This window comes from Bombina bombina, chromosome 2 (genome assembly GCF_027579735.1).
Source record: "Bombina bombina isolate aBomBom1 chromosome 2, aBomBom1.pri, whole genome shotgun sequence".
In the NCBI taxonomy this organism is placed as follows: Eukaryota; Metazoa; Chordata; class Amphibia; order Anura; family Bombinatoridae; genus Bombina; species Bombina bombina.
Window position 1 is genome coordinate 329,563,688 of NC_069500.1, and position 24,338 is coordinate 329,588,025.

At 36.7% G+C, this 24,338-nt stretch overlaps 1 protein-coding gene across 1 annotated transcript in view; it reads left to right on the forward strand.

Moving 5' to 3' along the window:
* The window catches only part of VSIG10 (V-set and immunoglobulin domain containing 10), a 188,114-nt gene that overhangs the window by 112,212 nt on the left and 51,564 nt on the right, over positions 1–24,338 (forward strand). The window contains exons 4-5 of the mRNA XM_053701681.1: positions 17,961–18,242; positions 23,131–23,424. Coding sequence (XP_053557656.1) covers positions 17,961–18,242; positions 23,131–23,424 — 576 coding nt within the window. The remainder of the gene's footprint in view (positions 1–17,960; positions 18,243–23,130; positions 23,425–24,338) is intronic.

Here is a 24,338-nt window from a genome sequence, read left to right on the forward strand (position 1 = left end):
TGGCTGAAAGGAAAAAGGGAAAAGGGGGGCTAAAAAAAAAATGTTTGCTTTGTGATAATGCTTCATTGTTTAGAGCCTCTTTATTTGATTCCCTTTGTGTTTATCTGACAATCCTGGTGTTATTAGTGTATAAGTCAAATATATGCTAATTGCTAATGTTTATGTTGCATAGTTTTAAATTATCTCCTTATTTGTTAACCCTTATTTAGGAGGAGGTGTTAGGAGTCTCATATGGTATTATATCGATTTTTTTCCCTAGGGCTTATACATAAGGGAAACTAACTATTAGTTCAATTTGGTGGGAAATCATATTTAAGAGGTTTAAGAATGACCATGAATAATAAGTAATTGAACTACTGCTGGACGCCATTGAGATAAAGCCTAAACCACCAGCATCATCTTGATAAATCATTTATAGTACAAGCTGACAGGTCTGTACTAGTGAACAGATAAGAAGGTGAAAGGTGGATTATTATTCAGTACTTCAATTTAAATTAGAATATTAGGGACAGTAGAATTCTGTGCGGTCTGGTTTCATGTGAATGATATATAGCAGGCTCTTTTGTTTTTTGATTCACATTTTTTGTTTTGATGTTTGTTTTATATATAGTTAGACACTAAGAGGGTAGAAGGGGGGGAAAAAGGAGGAAAAGAGTAAGGAGAGGGGGGAATTTAGAAAAGAAAAGAAAAAGGGGGGTCTTCACATTTGTGTATTCAGATTCTACAGGATCGATATAATCACGTATTGGTTTGCCAGGTGTGTGCCTGGATTTGTGTGGTTTGTTGTTTAATTTATGCACTACTTTGAATGGAAAGATATATCACTCAGGTGAAATCCTTTTCACCCATAATGCCTACGAAAGTGAAAGATAAAAAAAATAAAACAATTGATACCAGTTTAGATAGCCCTATGGAACCCAGTAAGAGTGTGTTTGATATGCAAGAGCTTACAGCTAAACTCTTGGAAGGGTTTTCTCCCCAATTTGAAGCGATTAAAAAGGAACTAGGGTCTATTTCTACTGAAATAGTTACATTATCGTCCGAAGTGAGACATTTTTCAACTAGATTAACAGAGGCAGAGACTAGAATCTCTGATTTAGAAGACCAGACCCATATATCTGCAGAGATTATTCAAAAACAAGATACTAAAATTAGAATTATGCAGCGTCGCCTGAAGGATCTTGAGGATCACTCCCGGCGTAACAATATTAGATTAGTTGGTCTACCAGAATTACCAGAGTTTGAAGATTTGTTAAAATTCACTTCTACTACACTCCTCTTGGCTTTGGGGATGCCCCCCCAATCAATACCGCTTATAATTGAACGGGCTCATAGACTGGGTCCTAAGGAAGACTCCTCAGATGGATCTCTAAAAAATAGAGTGTGTTTACTTAAACATTTAAAATATCAAGATAAGATTGAACTTATGAGACTCTTTAAAATATCAGAACCTCCCCTATTCGGAAACTGTAGGATACTAATGTTTCAGGATTTCTCCTCTGAGACCTCTGCGAAGAGGAGAGCTATGGCCCCGTACTAAAGGGTTAAAACCGCGGATGATCTATCCAGCGTGAATTATAATGGAAGATCGAGGTGTTAGACATTCATTCGAGGAGGTCTCAGAGGTCAAAAAATATATAGAAACTCTGTAAGTGGATTTTAGATGAGGTTCGGTATCCAAATGAGACACAGGTCGAATTTTTTAGGAGGAGTCATAATGTGTAGGCAAAATTTGGTGTCGATCTTAGATAGGGTCAGCGTAATTGTTATATGTATATATGGTGTTTTGTTTTACGTGATGGGATGTATTTCCCCCCCCCCTCTCGTCCTCTTCTCTTGCCCCTCCCCTCGCGCCGTGTTTTTAAGGTGTCTTTACTTGCCCCCCCGGGTTGCTTTTATTTGATAGTCCGATGTTAGATGGGTGAGGGATTTAAAGTATTATCTTGGAACATAGGGGGAATAACCTCCCCCATTAAGCGTAAACTTGTTATCAAAAAATTAGCTAGCCATAAACCTGATATAGCCCTCCTACAGGAGACTCACCTTAATCAGCAAGAAGCAGCAAAATTGAAGACAAAGTGGGTAGGTGAAGTCATTTCTACATCTGGCCGAGTTAGAAAATGTGGATTAGCTATTCTTTTACATAAGGATCTAGACTACAAGATAATTAAAGTAGAAGTAGATGAGGCGGCTAGATTTATTCTCCTCCAAATTCAATTAAAAAACGTGAAACTGTTGATTTGTAATGTGTATGCTCCAAATAATTTTTCCAGAGAATTCTGGGAAAATATAAAGTTGAAATTATTTCCTTTTGTTTCTGAGAATTTAATTTTAGGGGGAGATTTTAATGCAACTCTTTGTCCTATTCTGGACAGATTTAAAAAAAAATAGTGCAGTGCACAATAGAAATGCACAATTTTTAAAACAACTTTACTCTTGGTTAAAACTAGTAGATGTTTAGCGTTTAAAAAATCCTGACAAGCTGTTATATTCGTGTGAGTCTAAAGCGCATGGGACATTCTCAAGAATAGATTTTTTTTTTTAATCTCAGGAACATTATCAACGCAAGAATTAGAGACTGAGATAGGAGAAATTAATGTCTCAGATCATGCCATTATCTCATTATTTCTTTTAGCAGGTAACAAAGAAAGGATTAAAACACCCAGATTTGTTTTCCCTTGCTATCTATATACTAACCCCAAATTTGTTAATTATTTGAAAGCGTCCTGGCAGCGTTATTATTCTGAAAATTCAAATTATATTAATAAGCTGGAAATCTGTTGGGAAGCCTTTAAAGCCGTTCTGCGGGGAGAGATTCAAGCTTATGTAAGTATAGAAAAGAAGAAGAGTAGAGCACGAGAAATTCAAATTATAAATCAGGTCAGGAATGCTTATACAATATATTGTTCAAATCCCACAGTGGGTAATTGGGGGAAATATAGAGATAAGAGAAAGGAAAGAGACCTCTTCTTAAAACAAAAATTAGTAGAGGAAGAAATAAAAATAAATCTCCACTTTAAATGTATGCATGGGTGTTCGGCTAAATATTTGGCCAAACTTACTAAAAGTAGAAAAAAGAAAAATCTTATATTGGCAATTCAAACAGATAAAGGTAGAGCTACAGAAACTAAGGGGATTTCATAAATTTTCTACACTTATTATCAACCGCTCTATTACGAATCTGTAATAGATAATGTTAATCATAATAATTTTTGGGATATGTTAAAGGTCCCTAAATTATCTAATGAGGATCTGCTAGTAATTAATGCCTCGATTTCAACACAGGAAATCAGAAAGGCTATAGATAATTTAAAGATGAATAAAGCAGCGGGTCCAGATGGATTCCCCGCTGAATTCTATAAATGCCTGGGTGAAGAGGTACTATTGATACTAGAAAAACTTTTTTTAATTTTTATTTTCGTACAATGAATCCTGTTTCAAAATATTTTTCCGCTGCGAATATTTCACTCATTCTAAAGAAAGGTAAAAACCCGGACGATCCGGCCTCTTATAGGCCAATATCTGTCTTGAATATAGACTATAAAATACTAATGGCGATTATTGCGGCAAGAGTATCCAAGTGTCTACATAATATTATCCATCCAGATCAAACTGGATTTATGCTAGCCAGAAATCCAACAAAAAATACACGTAAATTAATTAATCTCCTGGATTATGCTTGGAATGTGGACCAGGGTAGGAAGAAGCCGCTATGGCAAGATGCTGCTATTATTTCCCTGGATGCTATTAAAGCATTCGATTCAATTATCTGGGAATACTTATTCAGGACGTTAGAGCAATTCGGTTTTAAAGGAGAATTTTTACATTTCATCCATAGAGTATATCATAACCCAATATCCTTTTTACTTATTAATGGGACCCTATCGTCAAAAATAATTTTACAAAGGGGTACTAGGCAGGGGTGCCCGTTGTCCCCTTTACTCTTTAATATTGCACTAGAACCCCTAGCAATACGGTTTAGAGAAGTGTTAATAGGATGTCAGCTTGGCACACATTCCCTTAAAATCTTGCTATATGCGGACGATGTTTTATTACGGTATTTCTAGCTAATGTTCAGCAGTCTATATCGGTAGTCCTACAAACTTTGAAACTCTTCAGCTCGTTCTCCGGGTATAAGATAAATCTAGAAAAGAGTGAATTACTGTGTTTTAATAATAGACTGATAGTAACACCCAATATTCCTTTTAAACAAGTTGATGCTATTAAATATCTAGGTTTAGTTTTGCACAGAAATCCTATTCATTGGTACAAAGCTAATTTTGAGCCTTTGTTTCAAAAGATCTCTGCAGATTTACAACTCTGGGTGGCATTTCCACTGTCCCTGACAGCGCGTGTTAATTTAATTAAATCCATTATCTTTCCACGTTTGTTATACCCGCTTCAGAACCTCCCTTTGTTTATATTAAATAAGGACTTAAAGTTAATCAATGCTTTATTTTCCAAATTCATCTGGAATAATAAAAAATCACGAATAGCTCTGGGGAGACTTATGCAAACTTCAGGAGCAGCCGGTCTAGCGCTTCCTAATCTTAAACTTTATAATTTGGCGGCGTTGGTCAAAATAGCAATAGATTGGCTCGCCGGTTCCAATATCGTTTCATCTGAAGAGATAGAATCATTTTTAATTGCACCTTTCTCATTAAAAGCGATTTTACATTCTAAAGTACAGAAATTGCCGCAGAATGTTAGTTGTCTTGTCTCCATAAAGAATATAGTATATGTAAGGCAAAAATTTTGTTCAATTCTAGACCTGGACTACTCTCTTTCAGATTTTCTACCTATTTTAAGTAACCCAAGTTTTCTTCCAGGGCTATATCAAAAAGTGTTTAAAGACTGGGCAGAAAAAGGGCTATATTATGTAAAACAACTTCTTGATGAAAACTATCAAATAGTATCTGCAGAGGATATCTTTAGTAAGTATGGTGTACCTAGATCCAACTTGTTTGCTTATTTCCAAATTCGTCATTTGATTTTAGATCACAAGTGGCAGGTTACACCTACAACAGCTTGGGTCGATATTAAACTTTGTATACAAAAATTCACCACAGGTGATGAATCGATTTCCTTGATGTATGACATTATGCTGAATAAGCAGAGCTTCCTCATTAGGGATAATTTATGTAAATCATGGTCTTCAAGAATTTCTTCGATAGATCATGAAAATATTTTCCAAAGCTTTAACTCACTGCATAAATGTAAAGTACCAGTGGCCTGGAATGAATCACATATGAAGCTGATTAATGATTTTTATATCTCACCATGGAAAATAAATACGTTTTATCCTTCATCGGTTAACCCATGTCCATGTTGCGCACATTATAAGGCAGATACACTTCATATGTTTTGAACATGCCCTAAAGCTAGACATATATGGCTGAAGATTATTAACTGGTTCAATAAACTATACAAAAGTTACAATATCGTTAACAGCGGAGGATATTATCTTTCTATATCCACTTAATGACGCTATTAATAGGAACACCATAAATAGTTTAAATACAATTATATTAGCAGTTAGATACTGTATTCTTAAAACTTGGAAAAGTAAGCATTTATCAGGATTAGCTTTGGTGTTTAAAACACTTCAAGATCAGATTGTTTTTGAATCATTCCATCTCCATGATGCCTCGGAGAAAAGAATTAAGAAGTTCTTATGGAGATGGTCACCTGTTATTTTAGCCTACCCAAGTGTTATTCACAAATTGATTCTCTCCCCCTTCTTATCTGTAAGGTTTGCGGAATTGACATTATTGAATGTCTTTCCACATAGTTGGATCAAGCAGCCTGGAGGGGTCTGTTTGGAGGGGTAGTTGGAGAGAGGAGGAGAGCCCCCACAACGAAATATACTAAAATAAACTATTAACCCCTAAACCTAACGCCCCCCCTAACTTTATATTAAAATTACAATTTCCCTATCTTAAATTAAATTAAAACTTACCTGTCAAATTAAATAAATTAATTTTAAACTAGCAATTAAACTAAGATAATTTATTAAACTACAGTTAAACTAACTACCAATTAAATTAAACTAAACTACACATTAAAAAATCCTAACACTACTACAAAAAGTATCTAATTACAAAAAATAAAATAACCCAATTACAGAAAACAAACAAACTCTAAATTATGAAAAATAAGAAACAAATTATCAAAAATAAAAAAGAATTACACCTAATTTAATAGCCCTATCAAAATAAAAAAGCCCCCCCCCCAAAAAAAAACCAAAAAAAAACCCTAGCCTACAATAAACTACCAATGGCCCTTAAAAGGGCGTTTTGTGGGGCATTGCCCCAAAGATAACGGCTCTTTTACCTGTAAAAAAAAAAATACAAACACCCCTCCAACAGTAAAACCCACCACCCCCACAACAAACCCCCCCCAAATAAAATAACTTTCTAAAAAAAAAATAAGCTCCCCATTGCCCTGAAAAAGGCATTTAGCTCTTTTACATGCCCAGACCCTAAACTAAAAATAAAACCCACCCCAAATAAACCTAACACTAACCCCCTGTCAGGGTTTTTTCCCTGTGTTTGCCATGTGCTGCTGGCAGCCATTTTACTCACCTCTCTTCCTGACTATGGTGCATTGTGGGGGATGCTGCTCACTTCCTGCACTTCCTTTTATGGCCAGACTGGTGTGCATCATCCATGTGAGACAGGATGCAGTCTCAGAATTGTGATGTCATCACTTATTATTTAAAGGGCCTCTGTTCAGTATGCTTTGCCTTTGCGTTGTCTCAGACCTGTTTGTGAGAGTTCCTGTGTATTACCTGTGTCACGTTCTGCTGTTCCTTTAAATTACTGAACTCCAACTTCCTGTTTAAGTCTATAAAGGGAACTCCTCTTCCTTGCTTCCCTGCTTGATTATTATAGTGTATAGGGATAGTTAGCTAGTGAAGCTTGTGTTTCCCTCTAACCTGGATTATAACTATTCTAAAAAACTTACTTCATCACATCATCTGGAATACCTCAAATCAACCTAAACAATCCAACTTCATATGGGACATTAACCTTTTCTCCTAACATCCGAAATGCAGTTTTAAACAAAAATCCACCTGCTGCTCTGAGCGTGTTCCGTGTGCCTGTCAGAAATTCACACTGCATCGTGACGTCACACGCCAACCGCAGCGCGGCTCCTTCTCATCTCCTCCATCGAGTGTCGGAACAGGGTAAACCAAGCTGGATCAACTCTCCTTATTCCCCCTCAGTGGAACCTTACTAATTCAACAGAACCGGAGGTGACTAACACAGATCCTGTCTGTCAATCACTGCAGTGGAATCAACCGCAAGTATTTCTATTTGGTAACAATTGTATCAACAGCCAAGTACTTATATAAACTGTGTTCATATTTATCTAATCCGATACTGTTGCTACTTACACTTTGAATTTCCACAGATTCTGAATGAGAGTTTTCTTTACAATACTACCGAAGTAGTTAAAGCTGATACACTAAAAACGTTACACAACTTTACTCATTGTGATTTTGTGTCTCAATCTAAAGTTTACACATTCCATCCAATATCTGCTATTTGGGTTTAACTTCCTCACAAAGTTAAATGTGAATGAAGTAGTAACAAATAGATACAAACTATCATTATACATTTAAACATCACTTATCATAGAATTGGTTGGTGAAACGTTACAACCTGGCTGCCTGACGTCCTTCCTGGTTCCTGATCCCTGGCTTGTTCCTGACACTGCTGTTTTCCTTGTTCCTGATTCCGGCTCGTCTGACTATTCGCTTTGGCTCCTGACTCGGCTAGTCTGACTACCAGCTCTGGTTTTGACTCCTGGCTTGTTATTTGACTTGTGGACTTTTTATTATTTTTTGTCATTAATAAAGGTGTGATTATTTTTGCACTTCTCGTCTCAGTCTGATTCCTGACACCCCTGACGATCCACTTACAGTTCTTGAAGTCCCACTTGAAGGATCCATTCAGCCGGCAAATTCATCATTTATGTGGCAAGAAGTCTTCATCCAGACGGCCTCTTCCATCTTCATCCAGCCGGCGAAATCATCCATCCTGAAGACATCCGGCACGGAGCATCCTCTTCATGCGGTCTCCGCCGAACACTGGAACTTCAATGCAAGTGATGTCATCCAAGATGGCGACCCTTGCATTCCTATGGGCTGAAAGATTTTAATCAGCAAATAGGATTAGAGCTGCTAAAATCCTATTGGCTTTTCCAATCAGCCAATAGGATTGAGCTCTCATCCTATGAGAGGTTCTAGTTTACGGTGGCGACTCTATGAAAAGGATGCTCCGCGCCGGATGTCTTCAAGATGGACCCGCTCCGCGCCGGATGGATGAATATAGAAGATGCCGTCTGGATGAAGACTTCTTGCCATCTGGATGAGGACTTTGCCGGCTGGATGAAGATGGAAGAGGCCGCTTGAATGAAGACTTCTTGCCACATGGATGATGAATTCGCCGGCTGGATGGATCCTTCAAGTGGGACTTCAAGAACTGTAAGTGGATCATCGGGGGTTAGTGTTATGTTTTTTTGGGTGGGTTTTTTTTTTAGTTTAGGGTCTGAGCATGTAAAAGAGCTAAATGCCCTTTTAAGGGCAATGCCAATACAAATGCCCTTTTCAGGGCAATGGGGAGTTTAGTTTTTTTAGTTAGTTATTTTATTTGGGGGGTTAGTTGTGGGGGTGATAGGTTTTACTGTTTGTATTTTTTTTTTACAGGTAAAAGAGCTGTTATCTTTGGGGCAATGCCCCACAAAAGGCCCTTTTAAGGCCCATTTGTAGTTTACCAGGACATACTTGAAAACGAGAGAAATCTCAATGTATCCTTCCTGGTAAAATATTTTATAAATAAATAAACATTGTAGGCTAGAGTTCTTTCTATTTTGGGGGGCTTTTTTATTTTGATAGGGCTATTAGATTAGGTGTAATTAATTTTTTATTTTTCATAATTAGTTTCTTATTTTTTGTAATTTAGTGTTTGTCTTTTTATGTAATTTAGTTATTTTTATTTTTAGTAATTTTAGTGTTTGATTTTTTTTGTAATGTTTGGTTTTAGTGTAAGGCAGGTTAAGTTTTTTATTTCAATGCAAAAAGTAGTAGTTCCAATGCCGGTTAAAAGTAGAAAGTTCCTTTATTGTTATGCACATTAAAAACACCAACGAGCACAGTACAGTTTAGCTAAAGCACAGCACAAACCGACCAAGACTCAGATAAAATACAAATCAAAAGGGAGGAAAGCTGCACTCCTTATGCAGCAGACATGTTTCGTGCTTGCCAAGCACTTGTTCACTGCTTAAAGGAGCAGCAGCTGCCTTCCACTTAAATAGGCTACAGCTGTGATGAAAATTTAAAGATATATAATGTCTAGATAAATTTAGAAATAATATATGATTATCTCCCTCTTGAAAAGTATACAAATTATATGAACATATAATCCAACCAAATATAAATAAGGAGATACAGTGAAACAGGTATACATATTAAATCACAAATAGCAATGGTAAAAGTAAACATTAGAAGGTTACCATTTAATGCTTGAAAAAGCTAAACTACCTAAGGAAGTAACCATTATTGCTAAATACCTATAATTTTGATATTTGTTCAAAACCTCTAATGTGTAATACTCAGATTTAATTACAATGTACCATTATGCATTCAATACATAAATTTGTTAGCAAATCGTTATCCCTATATACAAAGATCTATGTCTCTTCTAAAATTCAGACCATGGGGCATAGATGTATTAAGGGTGAATATCCAATAAACCTCTCTTAGATTAAGTTTATTCTGTCTATTACCACCTCTTCTCCATTGCGGGACATGATCAATACCCTGCAGGGATAGTAATGATGTATCAGAATTGTGAAAAGTCTTGAAATGTCTCGCAATGGGAGTGTCAGAGTCAGGATCCTCTATGGAACATACATGTTCCAAGAAACGATCTTTTAGGGGTCTTTTAGACCTCCCCACGTACTGTTTGAAACACCCCCTACATGTCAGGAGATAGATAGTATGGGTAGTAGCACATGTTATGCAGAACTTGATTTGGTGTACTTTTCCGGTACTAGTAGAGGTAAAAAAATTCACCTTCATTGACAGATTCACAAGTTTTGCATATTCTGTGTCTACACTTGAAAAAGCCTTTTCTCTGTTTGAGCCAACATTCCTGTTTAGTTCTTGGTAGATCAGAGGGGGATACATAATTACCTATGGTTTTCCCTTTTTTAGAGATAAAGTGACAGCCTTCACTGACTATCCCTTTAAGGATTGGATCAGTGTGCAGAATTGGTAGCGATTCATTAATTATTTCACTGATCTTATTATATTCAAGACTGTAAGTCGTGATAAATTTGGGTTTATCAGTTGTCAAATAATCTCTATTTTTATTTTTATTTTTGTTTTTGTAATGTAGCAATGTGTCCCTTGGTATGGTGTCTACCTCTTCTCGAGCTTTACTTAGTGTAGTCTCATTATATCCTCTCTCTTTCAGTCTCTGAGTTATAATATCTGCTTGCTTTTTATAATTATTTTCATTTGTACAGTTTCTCTTGGCCCGAATATATTGGCCTTTAGGAATTCCCAAAAGGGTGTGTCTTGGGTGACAGGAGTTGAAATCCAGAATAGTATTTCCTGCCGTCACCTTTCTATACAGGTCAGTTTCTATAGTCCCTGTATCTACATTGCCAAAAATGGTAATGTCCAAAATATCAATTTTGTCTGAACTTTGTTCACCCGTCAATCTGATGTTATGATCATTGTCATTAAGGTAAGTACAAAATTCTTCTACTGTGCTATCTGCACAGTCCAAGATAAATATAAGATCATCTATATATCTGGCAAAAAATATAATGTTATGCCTATAGGGGTTTCTATCCCCAAAGACGTGGAAAAGCTCCCACCATCCCATAAAGAGATTGGCGTAACAGGGGGCAAATTTGGCCCCCATGGCAGTTCCACGTCTCTGGAGATAGAAACCCCCATCGAACATAAAAAAATTGTGAGACAGAAGATATTCAATGGAGTTTAACAAAAACTGTTTAGTTGCTGGGTTGAAGTTACTCTTATTATTTAGGAAATAATCTATTGCCTGTAGTCCCTTAACGTGCGTGATCGAAGTATATAAAGAAGCCACATCCAACACTAGAAATCTATATTTAGATTTCTATTCCACCTTTTCCAATTTTAACAGTAAAGAGGTGGTGTCCTGTATGAAGCTGGGTAATGACTTAACAATAGGTTGTAAAAAACTGTCGACCAAATCAGAAAGGGGTTTGTTCAAGGAACTAATGCCAGCTATAATAGGACGCCCTGGGGGGTTAACAATATCTTTGTGTATCTTGGGAAGATAATGATATATAGGAGTAACTGGATGTTCAGGAACCAACATATCTTTAGTGGCCTCAGTTATGATGTTATTGTATCTGGCATATGAAACCAGACCTACCAATTCTTTCTTAAAATTAGATGTAGGGTTATCCTTTAACTTAATATATACTTCCCTATCCTTTAACTGGCTATTAGCTTCCTTAATATAGTTGGCCCTATCCAGGACCACCACATTACCTCCCTTATCAGAAGGTCTTATAGTGATGGTGTCATTCTGATTCAATTTGTTTAAGGCAGCTCTTTCCTTAAAGGACAAATTCATTTTACTACATTTAGGTGTACTATTCAGTGTCCTAAGTTTATCCTCAACCACCTTCTGAAAAATCTTCACAGCACTAGATCTGGAATGTACAGGGTAAAACTCTTTTTCTTGAATTTACTTAGGTTGATATTACCTTCTACTATCTGACCCTCTGTGAAAGGCAGCTACCGCTATTCGAACGGCAAAGTAGAGACATAAACAAACACACAAGCAGTGCGCTCTATCATGTCCTCACTGCATATGGACAGCACTTCCGGTATTCGGCACACAGGAGATTGGGGATGACATCACAGTCACATGAACCAGTAGGGAACAGTAGCGTATCCGTCCTATACGCTAGACAAGTAGAGGATCCAATGCAAAAAGTAGTAGTTCCAATGCCGGTTAAAAGTAGAAAGTTCCTTTATTGTTATGCACATTAAAAACACCAACGAGCACAGTACAGTTTAGCTAAAGCACAGCACAAACCGACCAAGACTCAGATAAAATACAAATCAAAAGGGAGGAAAGCTGCGCTCCTTATGCAGCAGACATGTTTCGTGCTTGCCAAGCACTTGTTCACTGCTTAAAGGAGCAGCAGCTGCCTTCCACTTAAATAGGCTACAGCTGTGATGAAAATTTAAAGATATATAATGTCTAGATAAATTTAGAAATAATATATGATTATCTCCCTCTTGAAAAGTATACAAATTATATGAACATATAATCCAACCAAATATAAATAAGGAGATACAGTGAAACAGGTATACATATTAAATCACAAATAGCAATGGTAAAAGTAAACATTAGAAGGTTACCATTTAATGCTTGAAAAAGCTAAACTACCTAAGGAGTCATGTGACTGTGATGTCATCCCCACTCTCCTGTGTGCCGAATACCGGAAGTGCTGTCCATATGCGGTGAGGACATGATAGAGCGCACTGCTTGTGTGTTTGTTTATGTCTCTACTTTGCCGTTCGAATAGCGGTAGCTGCCTTTCTGGAAGGATCCTCACATAGAAGGACAGCACATACCAGGGTTACATTGGCTGAAGATGAGGTGGGTGAGTTTATGTTCCTAAACGCTTTTGATACTACAAGCTTTTGTATATATGCTCAGCTGCACTTTCGCACATACGTTTGTGGTACTACAAGCTTCTACATATGCACTTTTGCACAGCACTCTGTTACAATTGACCATTTGACCAGTTAAAATTTTATATACACGCCAAATTCCTACTGAATATGGATAACAGTGAAGAGGAGTCTTATGTCCTAACTAATTTTGAAGAGACTGTCACGCAATATGATATTGAGGAGGAAGTGGTATATACCATTGACAGCCTTTTTTATGAAATTGATGCTCTGAGGAAAAGGGATTTAAAATTGGAATTGGACATTAAGACTTTCCTAATATACAAAAATAATAAACATATCCCTAGAGGATTACGTATCAGAAAGTTCCCATCTTTCAAAGTGACTGATATTGACTTTATGACGAAATGGAATATTATATTGGACACATGCTCATTTGCCTTAATTGACCTACTCATCAAATATAAACAGAAACAAAGGGTAGATCTATTGTTAGAGATCAAAGACATTCAGGAAAAACTAAAAGCAGTTCAAAAAGACCCAGAATTTAAATTATATGATAAACAATTTGAAAAAAACGTGCAAACTTTTCGTCAGGAGCTTTGGGAATTTAAGTCTGGAAAAATCCTTAGGGACAAACATGATTATGACCATCACTCTGTTTATAGATGGGATTCCTATGAAAATGGAGACCTAAAAAAGAGAAGGAGATGGCAAAAAAACAAAAAGAATAAGTCTAAAAAACAGGTCACTTTCTCTGATACTGATACAGAGTATGAAATAGAGTCTTCTGATGGTGATAATTATATTGAGGAACCCATTCCCACTGTTCTACAGACCCCACAAGAAATGCCATCTACTAGTGCCTCAAAAAACGACCAGCGAGAGACTCTCCCAGCAGTAAAGAAGAAAACATACATAGAGGCAAAAGGGGGAAAGGCAAAAAAACAGACTGTAGACAAAGAGAGAGAGGAGAGGATAGAAGAGACCTCATAGAAACAGTCAAATTATTACAAAACCAGAGCAGGAAATCGAAAAAAGAAATATGTGTAAAAGACAATAATGTTTTGAATTTGTCTAGTGTACATCTTACTGCAGTAGAACAAAGAGTATTATCTAAAGGGTTGAATTATGTCCCCTCTCAGCATTTTAATCTGTTCAACACAATTGTGGATATCAATAAATTTGTGCGCAAATTAATTTTGCGTAAACATTTTATTAATGCTGAGGGGGCACAAGAAGGAACCAGTAATTTGGTGAATACACAAATGGGGAATACTGTTAATCAAGATGATATGACTTTTTCTGACATCTGTTGTGTTACTGATTTGCAGGAACTTTTAAATGATAATGCTGTGGACACAGAGGGTCAGATAGTAGAAGGTAATATCAACCTAAGTAAATTCAAGAAAAAAAGTGAGTTTTACCCTGTACATTCCAGATCTAGTGCTGTGGAGATTTTTCAGAAGGTGGTTGAGGATAAACTTAGGACACTGAATAGTACACCTAAATGTAGTAAAATGAATTTGTCCTTTAAGGAAAGAGCTGCCTTAAACAAATTGAATCAGAATGACACCATCACTATAAGACCTTCTGATAAGGGTGGTAATGTGGTGGTCCTGGATAGGGCCAACTATATTAAGGAAGCTAATAGCCAGTTAAAGGATAGGGAAGTATATATTAAGTTAAAGGATAACCCTACATCTAGTTTTAAGAAAGAATTGGTAGGTCTGGTTTCATATGCCAGATACAATAACATCATAACTGAGGCCACTAAAGATATGTTGGTTCCTGAACATCCAGTTACTCCTATATATCATTATCTTCCCAAGATACACAAAGATATTGTTAACCCCCCCAGGGCGTCCTATTATAGCTGGCATTAGTTCCTTGAACGAACCCCTTTCTGATTTGGTTGACAGTTTTTTACAACCTATTGTTAAGTCATTACCCAGCTTCATACAGGACACCACCTCTTTACTGTTAAAATTGGAAAAGGTGGAATGGAAATCTAAATATAGATTTCTAGTGTTGGATGTGGCTTCTTTATATACTTCGATCACGCACGTTAAGGGACTACAGGCAATAGATTATTTCCTAAATAATAAGAGTAACTTCAACCCAGCCACTAAACAGTTTTTGTTAAACTCCATTGAATATCTTCTGTCTCACAATTTTTTTATGTTCGATGGGGGTTTCTATCTCCAGAGACGTGGAACTGCCATGGGGGCCAAATTTGCCCCCTGTTACGCCAATCTCTTTATGGGATGGTGGGAGCTTTTCCACGTCTTTGGGGATAGAAACCCCTATAGGCATAACATTATATTTTTTGCCAGATATATAGATGATCTTATATTTATCTTGGACTGTGCAGATAGCACAGTAGAAGAATTTTGTACTTACCTTAATGACAATGATCATAACATCAGATTGACGGGTGAACAAAGTTCAGACAAAATTGATTTTTTGGACATTACCATTTTTGGCAATGTAGATACAGGGACTATAGAAACTGACCTGTATAGAAAGGTGACGGCAGGAAATACTATTCTGGATTTCAACTCCTGTCACCCAAGACACACCCATTTGGGAATTCCTAAAGGCCAATATATTCGGGCCACGAGAAACTGTACAAATGAAAATAATTATAAAAAGCAAGCAGATATTATAACTCAGAGACTGAAAGAGAGAGGATATAATGAGACTACACTAAGTAAAGCTCGAGAAGTGGTAGACACCATACCAAGGGACACATTGCTACATTACAAAAATAAAAATAGAGATTATTTGACAACTGATAAACCCAAATTTATCACGACTTACAGTCTTGAATATAATGAGATCTGTGAAATAATTAAGGAATCGCTACCAATTCTGCACACTGATCCAATCCTTAAAGGGATAGTCAGTGAAGGCTGTCACTTTATCTCTAAAAAAGGGAAAACCATAGGTAATTATGTATCCCCCTCTGATCTACCAAGAACTAAACAGGAATGTTGGCTCAAACAGAGAAAAGGCTTTTTCAAGTGTAGACACAGAATATGCAAAACTTGTGAATCTGTCAATGAAGGTGAATTTTTTACCTCTACTAGTACCGGAAAAGTACACCAAATCAAGTTCTGCATAACATGTGCTACTACCCATACTATCTATCTCCTGACATGTAGGGGGTGTTTCAAACAGTACGTGGGGAGGTCTAAAAGACCCCTAAAAGATCGTTTCTTGGAACATGTATGTTCCATAGAGGATCCTGACTCTGACACTCCCATTGCGAGACATTTCAAGACTTTTCACAATTCTGATACATCATTACTATCCCTGCAGGGTATTGATCATGTCCCGCAATGGAGAAGAGGTGGTAATAGACAGAATAAACTTAATCTAAGAGAGGTTTATTGGATATTCACCCTAAATACATCTATGCCCCATGGTCTGAATTTTAGAAGAGACATAGATCTTTGTATATAGGGATAACGATTTGCTAACAAATTTATGTATTGAATGCATAATGGTACATTGTAATTAAATCTGAGTATTACACATTAGAGATTTTGAACAAATATCAAAATTATAGGTATTTAGCAATAATGGTTACTTCCTTAGGTAGTTTAGCTTTTTCAAGCATTAAATGGTAACCTTCTAATGTTTACTTTTACCATTGCTATTTGTGATTTAATATGTATACCTGTTTCACTGTATCTCCTTATTTATATTTGGTTGGATTATATGTTCATATAATTTGTATACTTTTCAAGAGAGAGATAATCATATATTATTTCTAAATTTATCTAGACATTATATATCTTTAAATTTTCATCACAGCTGTAGCCTATTTAAGTGGAAGGCAGCTGCTGCTCCTTTAAGCAGTGAACAAGTGCTTGGCAAGCACGAAACATGTCTGCTGCATAAGGAGCGCAGCTTTCCTCCCTTTTGATTTGTATTTTATCTGAGTCTTGGTCGGTTTGTGCTGTGCTTTAGCTAAACTGTACTGTGCTCGTTGGTGTTTTTAATGTGCATAACAATAAAGGAACTTTCTACTTTTAACCGGCATTGGAACTACTACTTTTTGCATTGGATCCTCTACTTGTCTAGCGTATAGGACGGACACGCTACTGTTCCCTACTGGTTCATGTGACTGTGATGTCATCCCCACTCTCCTGTGTGCCGAATACCGGAAGTGCTGTCCATATGCGGTGAGGACATGATAGAGCGCACTGCTTGTGTGTTTGTTTAAGTTTTATTTCACAGGTAACTTTGTATTTATTTTAACTAGGTAGTTAGTAAATAGTTAATAACTATTTACTAACTAGTCTACCTAGTTAAAATAAATACCAACTTACCTGTGAAATAAAAATAAAATGTAAGCTAGCTACAATATAACTATTAGTTTAAACGTAACTTTTTCTTTCCCCATAGACCTCAATGGGGCTGCGTTACAGAGCTTTTAATTCCACGATCGCAGGCGTTAGGCTTTTTTTTGCCGGCTCTCCCCATTGATGTCTATGGAGAAATCGTGCACGAGCATGTCTAAGCAGCGCTTGATTTCGGTGCGGTATGGAGCTCAACGCAACCATATCGCCCGCACAAGCCTGCTTTTTTAAAACTTGTAATAGCAGCGCTATAGGGATGTGAAATAATGCCGCTTTTGTGGCGGTAGGTAAAATCCCTATAGCGCTCAAAACTCGTAATCTAGCTGATTATTTGCTATTGTGAACTAAAAATGGAAGGTGTACTACTTGTGTGGAATTATTGGCTCCATCAGCTTAGTGCTCAAGTGTTATCTGACATAAGTGCCGGGTCTCAAATCTTTTATCTGAGGGAAAGAACACATCTGCTGTAATCAGCATGAATATTGTAGCATAGGTTACACTACTACATATATATGTATGTGTGTATATATATATATATATATATATATATATATATATATATATGGATTGTGCGCCATTAATGTTAATACTCCATAACACTTGGATTTTTATGCTCCACTTGTAATCTGGTCTGTACAGTTAGAGAAACTATTGCTGCTCCAACATGGACTTTTTCCACTAGAGCGTCCCCTTTACTCACTGATCAGAATGTTAGTATACAATTAGAAGTACACTTGGTGGCACAGGACATTTAATTTGTACAGGCAGCGTATAATTCTATTGTGGTGTCTTCATCCTGCATTTATAAATTACACAAAATTGACTAATGACTGAACAAAGTTCAAATATTGATTTGCTATTTTTTTTACTTTCAGATCCACCTACCTCTAAAATATCTTGTTATGCAAACAGTTCTACAGACCTTTCCCAGCTGTTCCTCTTTTGTAAATGGGCGGGTGGATATCCTGCTCCAACGTTGCAATGGGAACATAATGGTAACGCACTGACAAATCAGACCGTTCCCAGCAATGATACTGAGGTTCTGATAGTATCAGTGGAACATTCCCAACTGAGTGACGGCCAGCAGTTTGCATGTCATGGAAACAACTTGCTAATTGAAGGCAGAAGTGAAAAGAACACCTGTCAACTACAGATAGGTGAGAGTGGGATAGTTATCTTCTGTTGATGCTTTTATGGTCCAACCAAAACTTCCATTGCAAAATATACATCAGCTGTACCTAGACTTTAGTGAGTTGGCATTTATTTGTCTATAAATTGTGTAAGTGTGATTTACATGTATGTATAATGCTAGTCAAATGTAGTAACTAATACACTTTTACTAGTCCATGTTACCATTACTATTTGCCTGGGAACAGGGAATAATCTCCTGTTCTACTCACCAGCACTAAGACTACTTGTAAACAATAAATGATCTGCTTGTATTGATTGATTGTGTGTTAGGTTAGTTAACAGTCATTAGAAGAGTACATACGCACCTAGGAATGTGTTACTTTTCAATATCTTATTAATATTCTCTTAATTTTCATGGAAAATATTCTAGCAGTACACCAAGTATAATACTCCAGTGAACCATGTCAGATTAGATGTGGACACAGATTTAATTTGCCTTGCAAGAGAAAGCATCACTTTAAACATATTTCTGTTGACCTTCTACATAATGAGGTCTGTGTGCAATCTGCTTAGCAGAATAAGTAGGCTGGTGATAGCAACAGCTAATTATTGTTGTGCCAGCCTAAGTAGGTGGCGTAAAATCAATGTGCATCTTTCATTGCTAGAAGAGCAGTATCATATTTCAAATACCTGCTGCACAGTACAATAGATACACATAGTGCATGTGGTCATAAATGGCTGTCTCAAACAAACCAACCGATAAAACCATTGAGGCAAAAGTTTGGGGTGAAATATAAGACAAGGAGACCGAATAATCTTTAAATCAGATATTTTTAAACAGCACCACTTCACGTTAGAGTTTGATAGAAAAAATGTTTTATTCCGAAAACTATTTAAAGTAGTAAAATATACAAGAAACACATTACAATCTACTACATATGGCATGAAAATAAGCTATTAATATACAGGTCTCCACATTAGCTACATACTTTTTTGACTGTGTCTAAACAAGATAAGCCATGCTTTTGTACATTCTTCTATGCATATTAAATAAACAGTTTATTCCCATGAAGACAATAAGCATTATTATATTGATATTATCTTAAAGGGTCACTGAAGTTAATATTAAATATTCAGATTGAATATTCTCTTTTTGGAAGAGTTTTATGCGTGCATGGTATACATCAGCAATTAACCCCTTAAGGACAAGGACATTTTTCATTTTCTTTCCCTTAAGGACCAGGGCTATTTTTTAATTTTTGCGGTGTTTGTGTTTAGCTGTAATTTTCTTCTTACTTATTTACTGTACCCACACATATTATATAATGTTTTTCTCGCCATTAAATGGACTTTCTAAAGATACCATTATTTTCATCATATCTTATAATTTACTATAAAAAGTTTTATAAAATATGAGGAAAAAATGGAAAAAAACACACTTTTTCTAACTTTGACCCCCAAAATCTGTTACACATCTACAACCACCAAAAAACACCCATGCTAAATAGTTTCTAAATTTTGTCCTGAGTTTAGAAATACCCAATGTTTACATCTTCTTTGCTTTTTTTGCAAGTTATAGGGCAATAAGTAGAAGTAGCACTTTGCTATTTCCAAATCACTTTTTTTCAAAATTAGCGCTAGTTATATTGGAAGACTGATATCTTTCAGGAATTCCTGAATATCCCTTGACGTGTATATATTTTTTTTAGAAGACATCCCAAAGTATAGATCTAGGCCCATTTTGGTATATTTCATGCCACCCATTTCACCGCCAAATGCGATCAAATAAAATAAATCGTTCACTTTTTCACAAATTTTTTAACAAACTTTTTAGGTTTGTCACTGAAATTATTTACAAACAACTTGTGCAATTATGGCATAAATGGTTGTAAATGCTTCTCTGGGATCCCCTTTGTTCAGAAATAGCAGACATATATGGCTTTGGAGTTGCTTTTTGGTAATGAGAATGCTGCTAATTGCGCATCACACGTGTATTATGGCTAGCAGTGAAGGGATTAATTAGGTAGCTTGTAGGGAGCTTGCAGGGTTAATTTTAGCTTTAGTGTAGAGATCAGCCTCCCACCTGACACATCCCACCCCCTGATCCCTCCCAAACAGCTCTCTTCCCTCCCCCACCCCACAATTGTCCCCGCCATCTTAAGTACTGGCAGAAACTCTGCCAGTACTAAAATAAAAGCTATCTTTTAATTTTTTAATTTTTTTTAGCATATTTACATATGCTGCTGTGTAGGATCCCCCCTTAGCACCCAACCTCCCTGAGCCCCCCCAAACAGCTCTCTAATCCTCCCCCTCTTACTATTTGGGGCCATTTTGGGTACTGACAGCTGTCTGCCAGTACCCACTTTTAAAACTTTTGTGCATTTTTTTTATATATTTTTTTATTTTTCTGTAGTGTAGCTGGCCCCCCTCAATACACCCCTCCCCCTCTCCCAGATCCCTTTTTAGAAATACAAATTTAAAACCCATCACCCGCTCCCACCACAACACCACCCGCTCCCACCACAACCGTACAATTTAGATTGCGGGGGCGCGCGCACATGCATGCTCACGCAGCCCTGCCCCCGTGCGCGCTCCCGCACGCACCGGGGACTAATCCGGCAGAAGATTCCCAGCGATGGGCCACCCACCCTCCTCCCTGCAGCTGCTCCCACCCACCAACGATCGGCACCATCGCTGGCTGATGCATCGGTGTGCCAGAAAAGGTATTGCCATGATGCCTCAATATCGAGGCATCACGGCAATACCTTGAAAGCAGCTGGAAGCGATCAGGATCGCTTCCAGACGCTTTAAACACCTACGTCGTACAGGGTACGTCGCTGGTCTTTAAAGACCAGTTTGTGTAAGACGTACCCTGTACGACATGAGTCGTTAAGGGGTTAAGTTCTGTACTGTAAAAAAAAAAAAAAAAAAAGGCGGTTGGTACAGAATATGACAGTCACGAGTCCATAGACTATTACAATCTACAAAGTCATTGGGAATAGTAAATACAAAATATGATCGTGTTGGATGATGGGTGACATTTACATTTTGTTAGTGTGAGATTTGAAAATACAAACCTCTCTGCTTATTTGAAAAAGGGAGAATCTAAAATTGAGCAACAGTGCAAATTATATTTACCTGGTTGCTCCTTTTTATGGTACGTATTTTAGCCCATGTTTTCTCAGTGTAAATCTGCTGAAAATGGTACAATTCCAAATAATTGAAGCCTAAATACTATATATAGTAGATGATGAGGTTGAAAGAAAACAGAAGTTCATTAAAGGGACAGTCTACACAAAAATTGTTATTGTTTAAAAAGATAGATAATGCCTTTACTACCCATTCCCCAGCTTTGCACAACTAACATTGTTAGATTAATATACTTTATAACATTTAAGCCTATAAATGTCTGCCTGTTTCAAAGACTCTACAGACAGCCTCTTAATCACATGCTTTTGTATTTACTTTTCACAATGAGGAGACTGCTAGTTCATGTGGGCCATATAGATAACAATGTGTTCATGCCCGGGGAGTTATTTAAGAGTTGGCACAACACAATGCTAAATGCAAGTCAATAGATAATTAATACAAAGTCATGTGATCAGGGGGCTGCTTAGATACAAGGTAATCACAGAGGTAAAAAGTATATTAACATAACCGTGTTGGTTATGCAAAACTGGGGAATGGCTAATAAAGGGATTATCTATCTTTTAAAACAATAAAAATTATATTGTAGACTGTCCCTTTAAGTTCAACCTATAGAGAGACTATCTGATTTACTCTGAAGAATCTGACAATTGAACCTACATTAAACAATTAGGGCCTGGTGATAAAAGATTCTGCTGCTTGGAGATAAATTGTAATGCAGACTTCACAGAGGCTGAACTCACTGAATGATCAAAGAAAAAGGGCAGAGGTCTCTAGCACTGCGAGATCTCTCATTTCTGTATCTGGAGAGACAAGCACTCTGTCTATAACCACACATAAGGGAGTGAGGTTTAATTTGCTAAATAGTGACAATCTCTGGTTTAATTGCTGGTCAGATAAGGCTGATTTCACCCTGTAGTAGGACGCTATGGAATTGTCTTTGAGTTTTACAGTGTGTACTAAAAGTAAAAAGGAAATTAACATGGGCTAATGCGTTAATTTATTATTTTTATCATGATGCCAAAAAAGTAATAAATCTAGTTCACCAATTCTAGCCTTGTTTGGAAACTGCCCACCCCATTACTTGATATAATGTGAAATGCATAGACACAAATATAGCTGTGGGGCTATGTTCAGGGGCATGGCTGGGGGTAGTGGGGAAGGGGGGCACTAGCCCCTCAGCATAGTGACTATACTTTACAATTAGCGTTGCGGAATCTGTTGGCGCTCTACAAATAACCAATAATAATAATTGTGTCCTCCCAGCTGTGATCATTTTGCCACCAATAACCTGTGCAGGCTCTGCCCAGCCCCTCCTACTATACACTCTGACCCTGCCCACAGAGCAGCTGGTCCTGTCCACGGCCTAGCCCACAAAATACCAGTGGGCTTCTAGGGAGGACCCATTTTTGTAATTCCTAGAGAGAATGTGTCTTGTTAGACATTATAATAGAGGAGTGTAAAGAAAGTGACAGTGGGAGGACTTCAAAAAGTGTGCCACAAAAGACATTTGCATTGCAGTGTGCCACAGCCTGAAAACGTTTGAGAACTATTGTCTTTTACATATATAAATGAATCTGGGACATCATGAATTTTAAAAGCAGATTTGGAGTGTCACAAGTCTAAATATATTGTAGTTTAGTGCAGTTATTCCATTAAAGTTTGCCTTTAACCCCAAATTATGATTTACAAGATTTTTTTTCCAGTCAACTTTCATAGATCTAAACCCCACATGTAATAAGAGTGTATGTGCTTATTCTGTTCCAGCTCTTCCAATACTGCAGTCTCATCCTATGAGGAACTGTTTCTCAGGCGAGAATGTGACTCTTTCTTGTTCTGTAAATAGTGCCAATCTACCTGCTAAAATCAGTTGGTTACATAATTTGAGCCAGCCTGAATTAGAAATCCAACCAGGAGAAAAATATGCGATCTGGCAGAACAGCACCCTTTCCTACCTCACCATTATCAACTGCTCCCATGAAAAAGATGAGGGATATTATACTTGTAAAGCTGAGAATGTTCTGGGAATGAAAGAGATCAACGTATGGCTGTCTGTAAATAGTAAGTATACTAAGTAGCTTAAAAGATTATAAGTGTTACCAGGAATTATAATATGTTGGTTTTACAGTATCCTGGATTATATATATATATATATATATACAGTATGTGTGTGTGTATATGTGTATATATATATATATATATATATATAATTATTATTATTATTATTTCATTTGATTTTTATTTGATTTTACAAAAAAAAAAAAGACCTTGCAGTGTATGACACGAACATTTTCCACAATGATTGGGGAGACTTTCATATATCATGACGATTTTCATGCCAACAAAGATCTGTGGCCTAGAGTCCAGCGTTTGAGAAATGTCTTTTGCTGGTGTAAAGTCTTTTCAATATCATGGTTACAAACATATGAACTTAGAGCATAACTTACTCTTTATATTTGTTTTTTATCCTAAATGTTGTTTGGTTATTCTTGAACTATAACATGTAGTGTGTTTATTTATTGACTAATTCATGCCATAAAATGTTTTATAGTCTAAATAAATTCTTCTTTATTAATGGAATACTATATATACTAATATAGAAATGCTCATGTGGAATTTATACACATGGTGTCAATCTTTTCCTTTCATTGTATTTGATCTATCTACTTTTGATTCTTTATTAAATCTATTTAGTGGGTTGCTGTAAATGAGAATGGGGAATGTACTGCATTAATTTGTAGTTAACCCCTTAAAGACTGTGAATGTCAGAGAAAAACTTGCCCAAAAAGAGATCGGTGGCTTAATGGGTTAAAGCTAGAGCTACACACCGACACTAATACCAAAGGCAGATGTGCTCGCCATTACCTGATGGGGAATTTCATCTGCTAGTGATAAATCAAGGGTAATATAAAGGCCACTAATTTAATATATGGTAAATTGATATCCTAATCAAATTGTACAAATACTTTGACAAT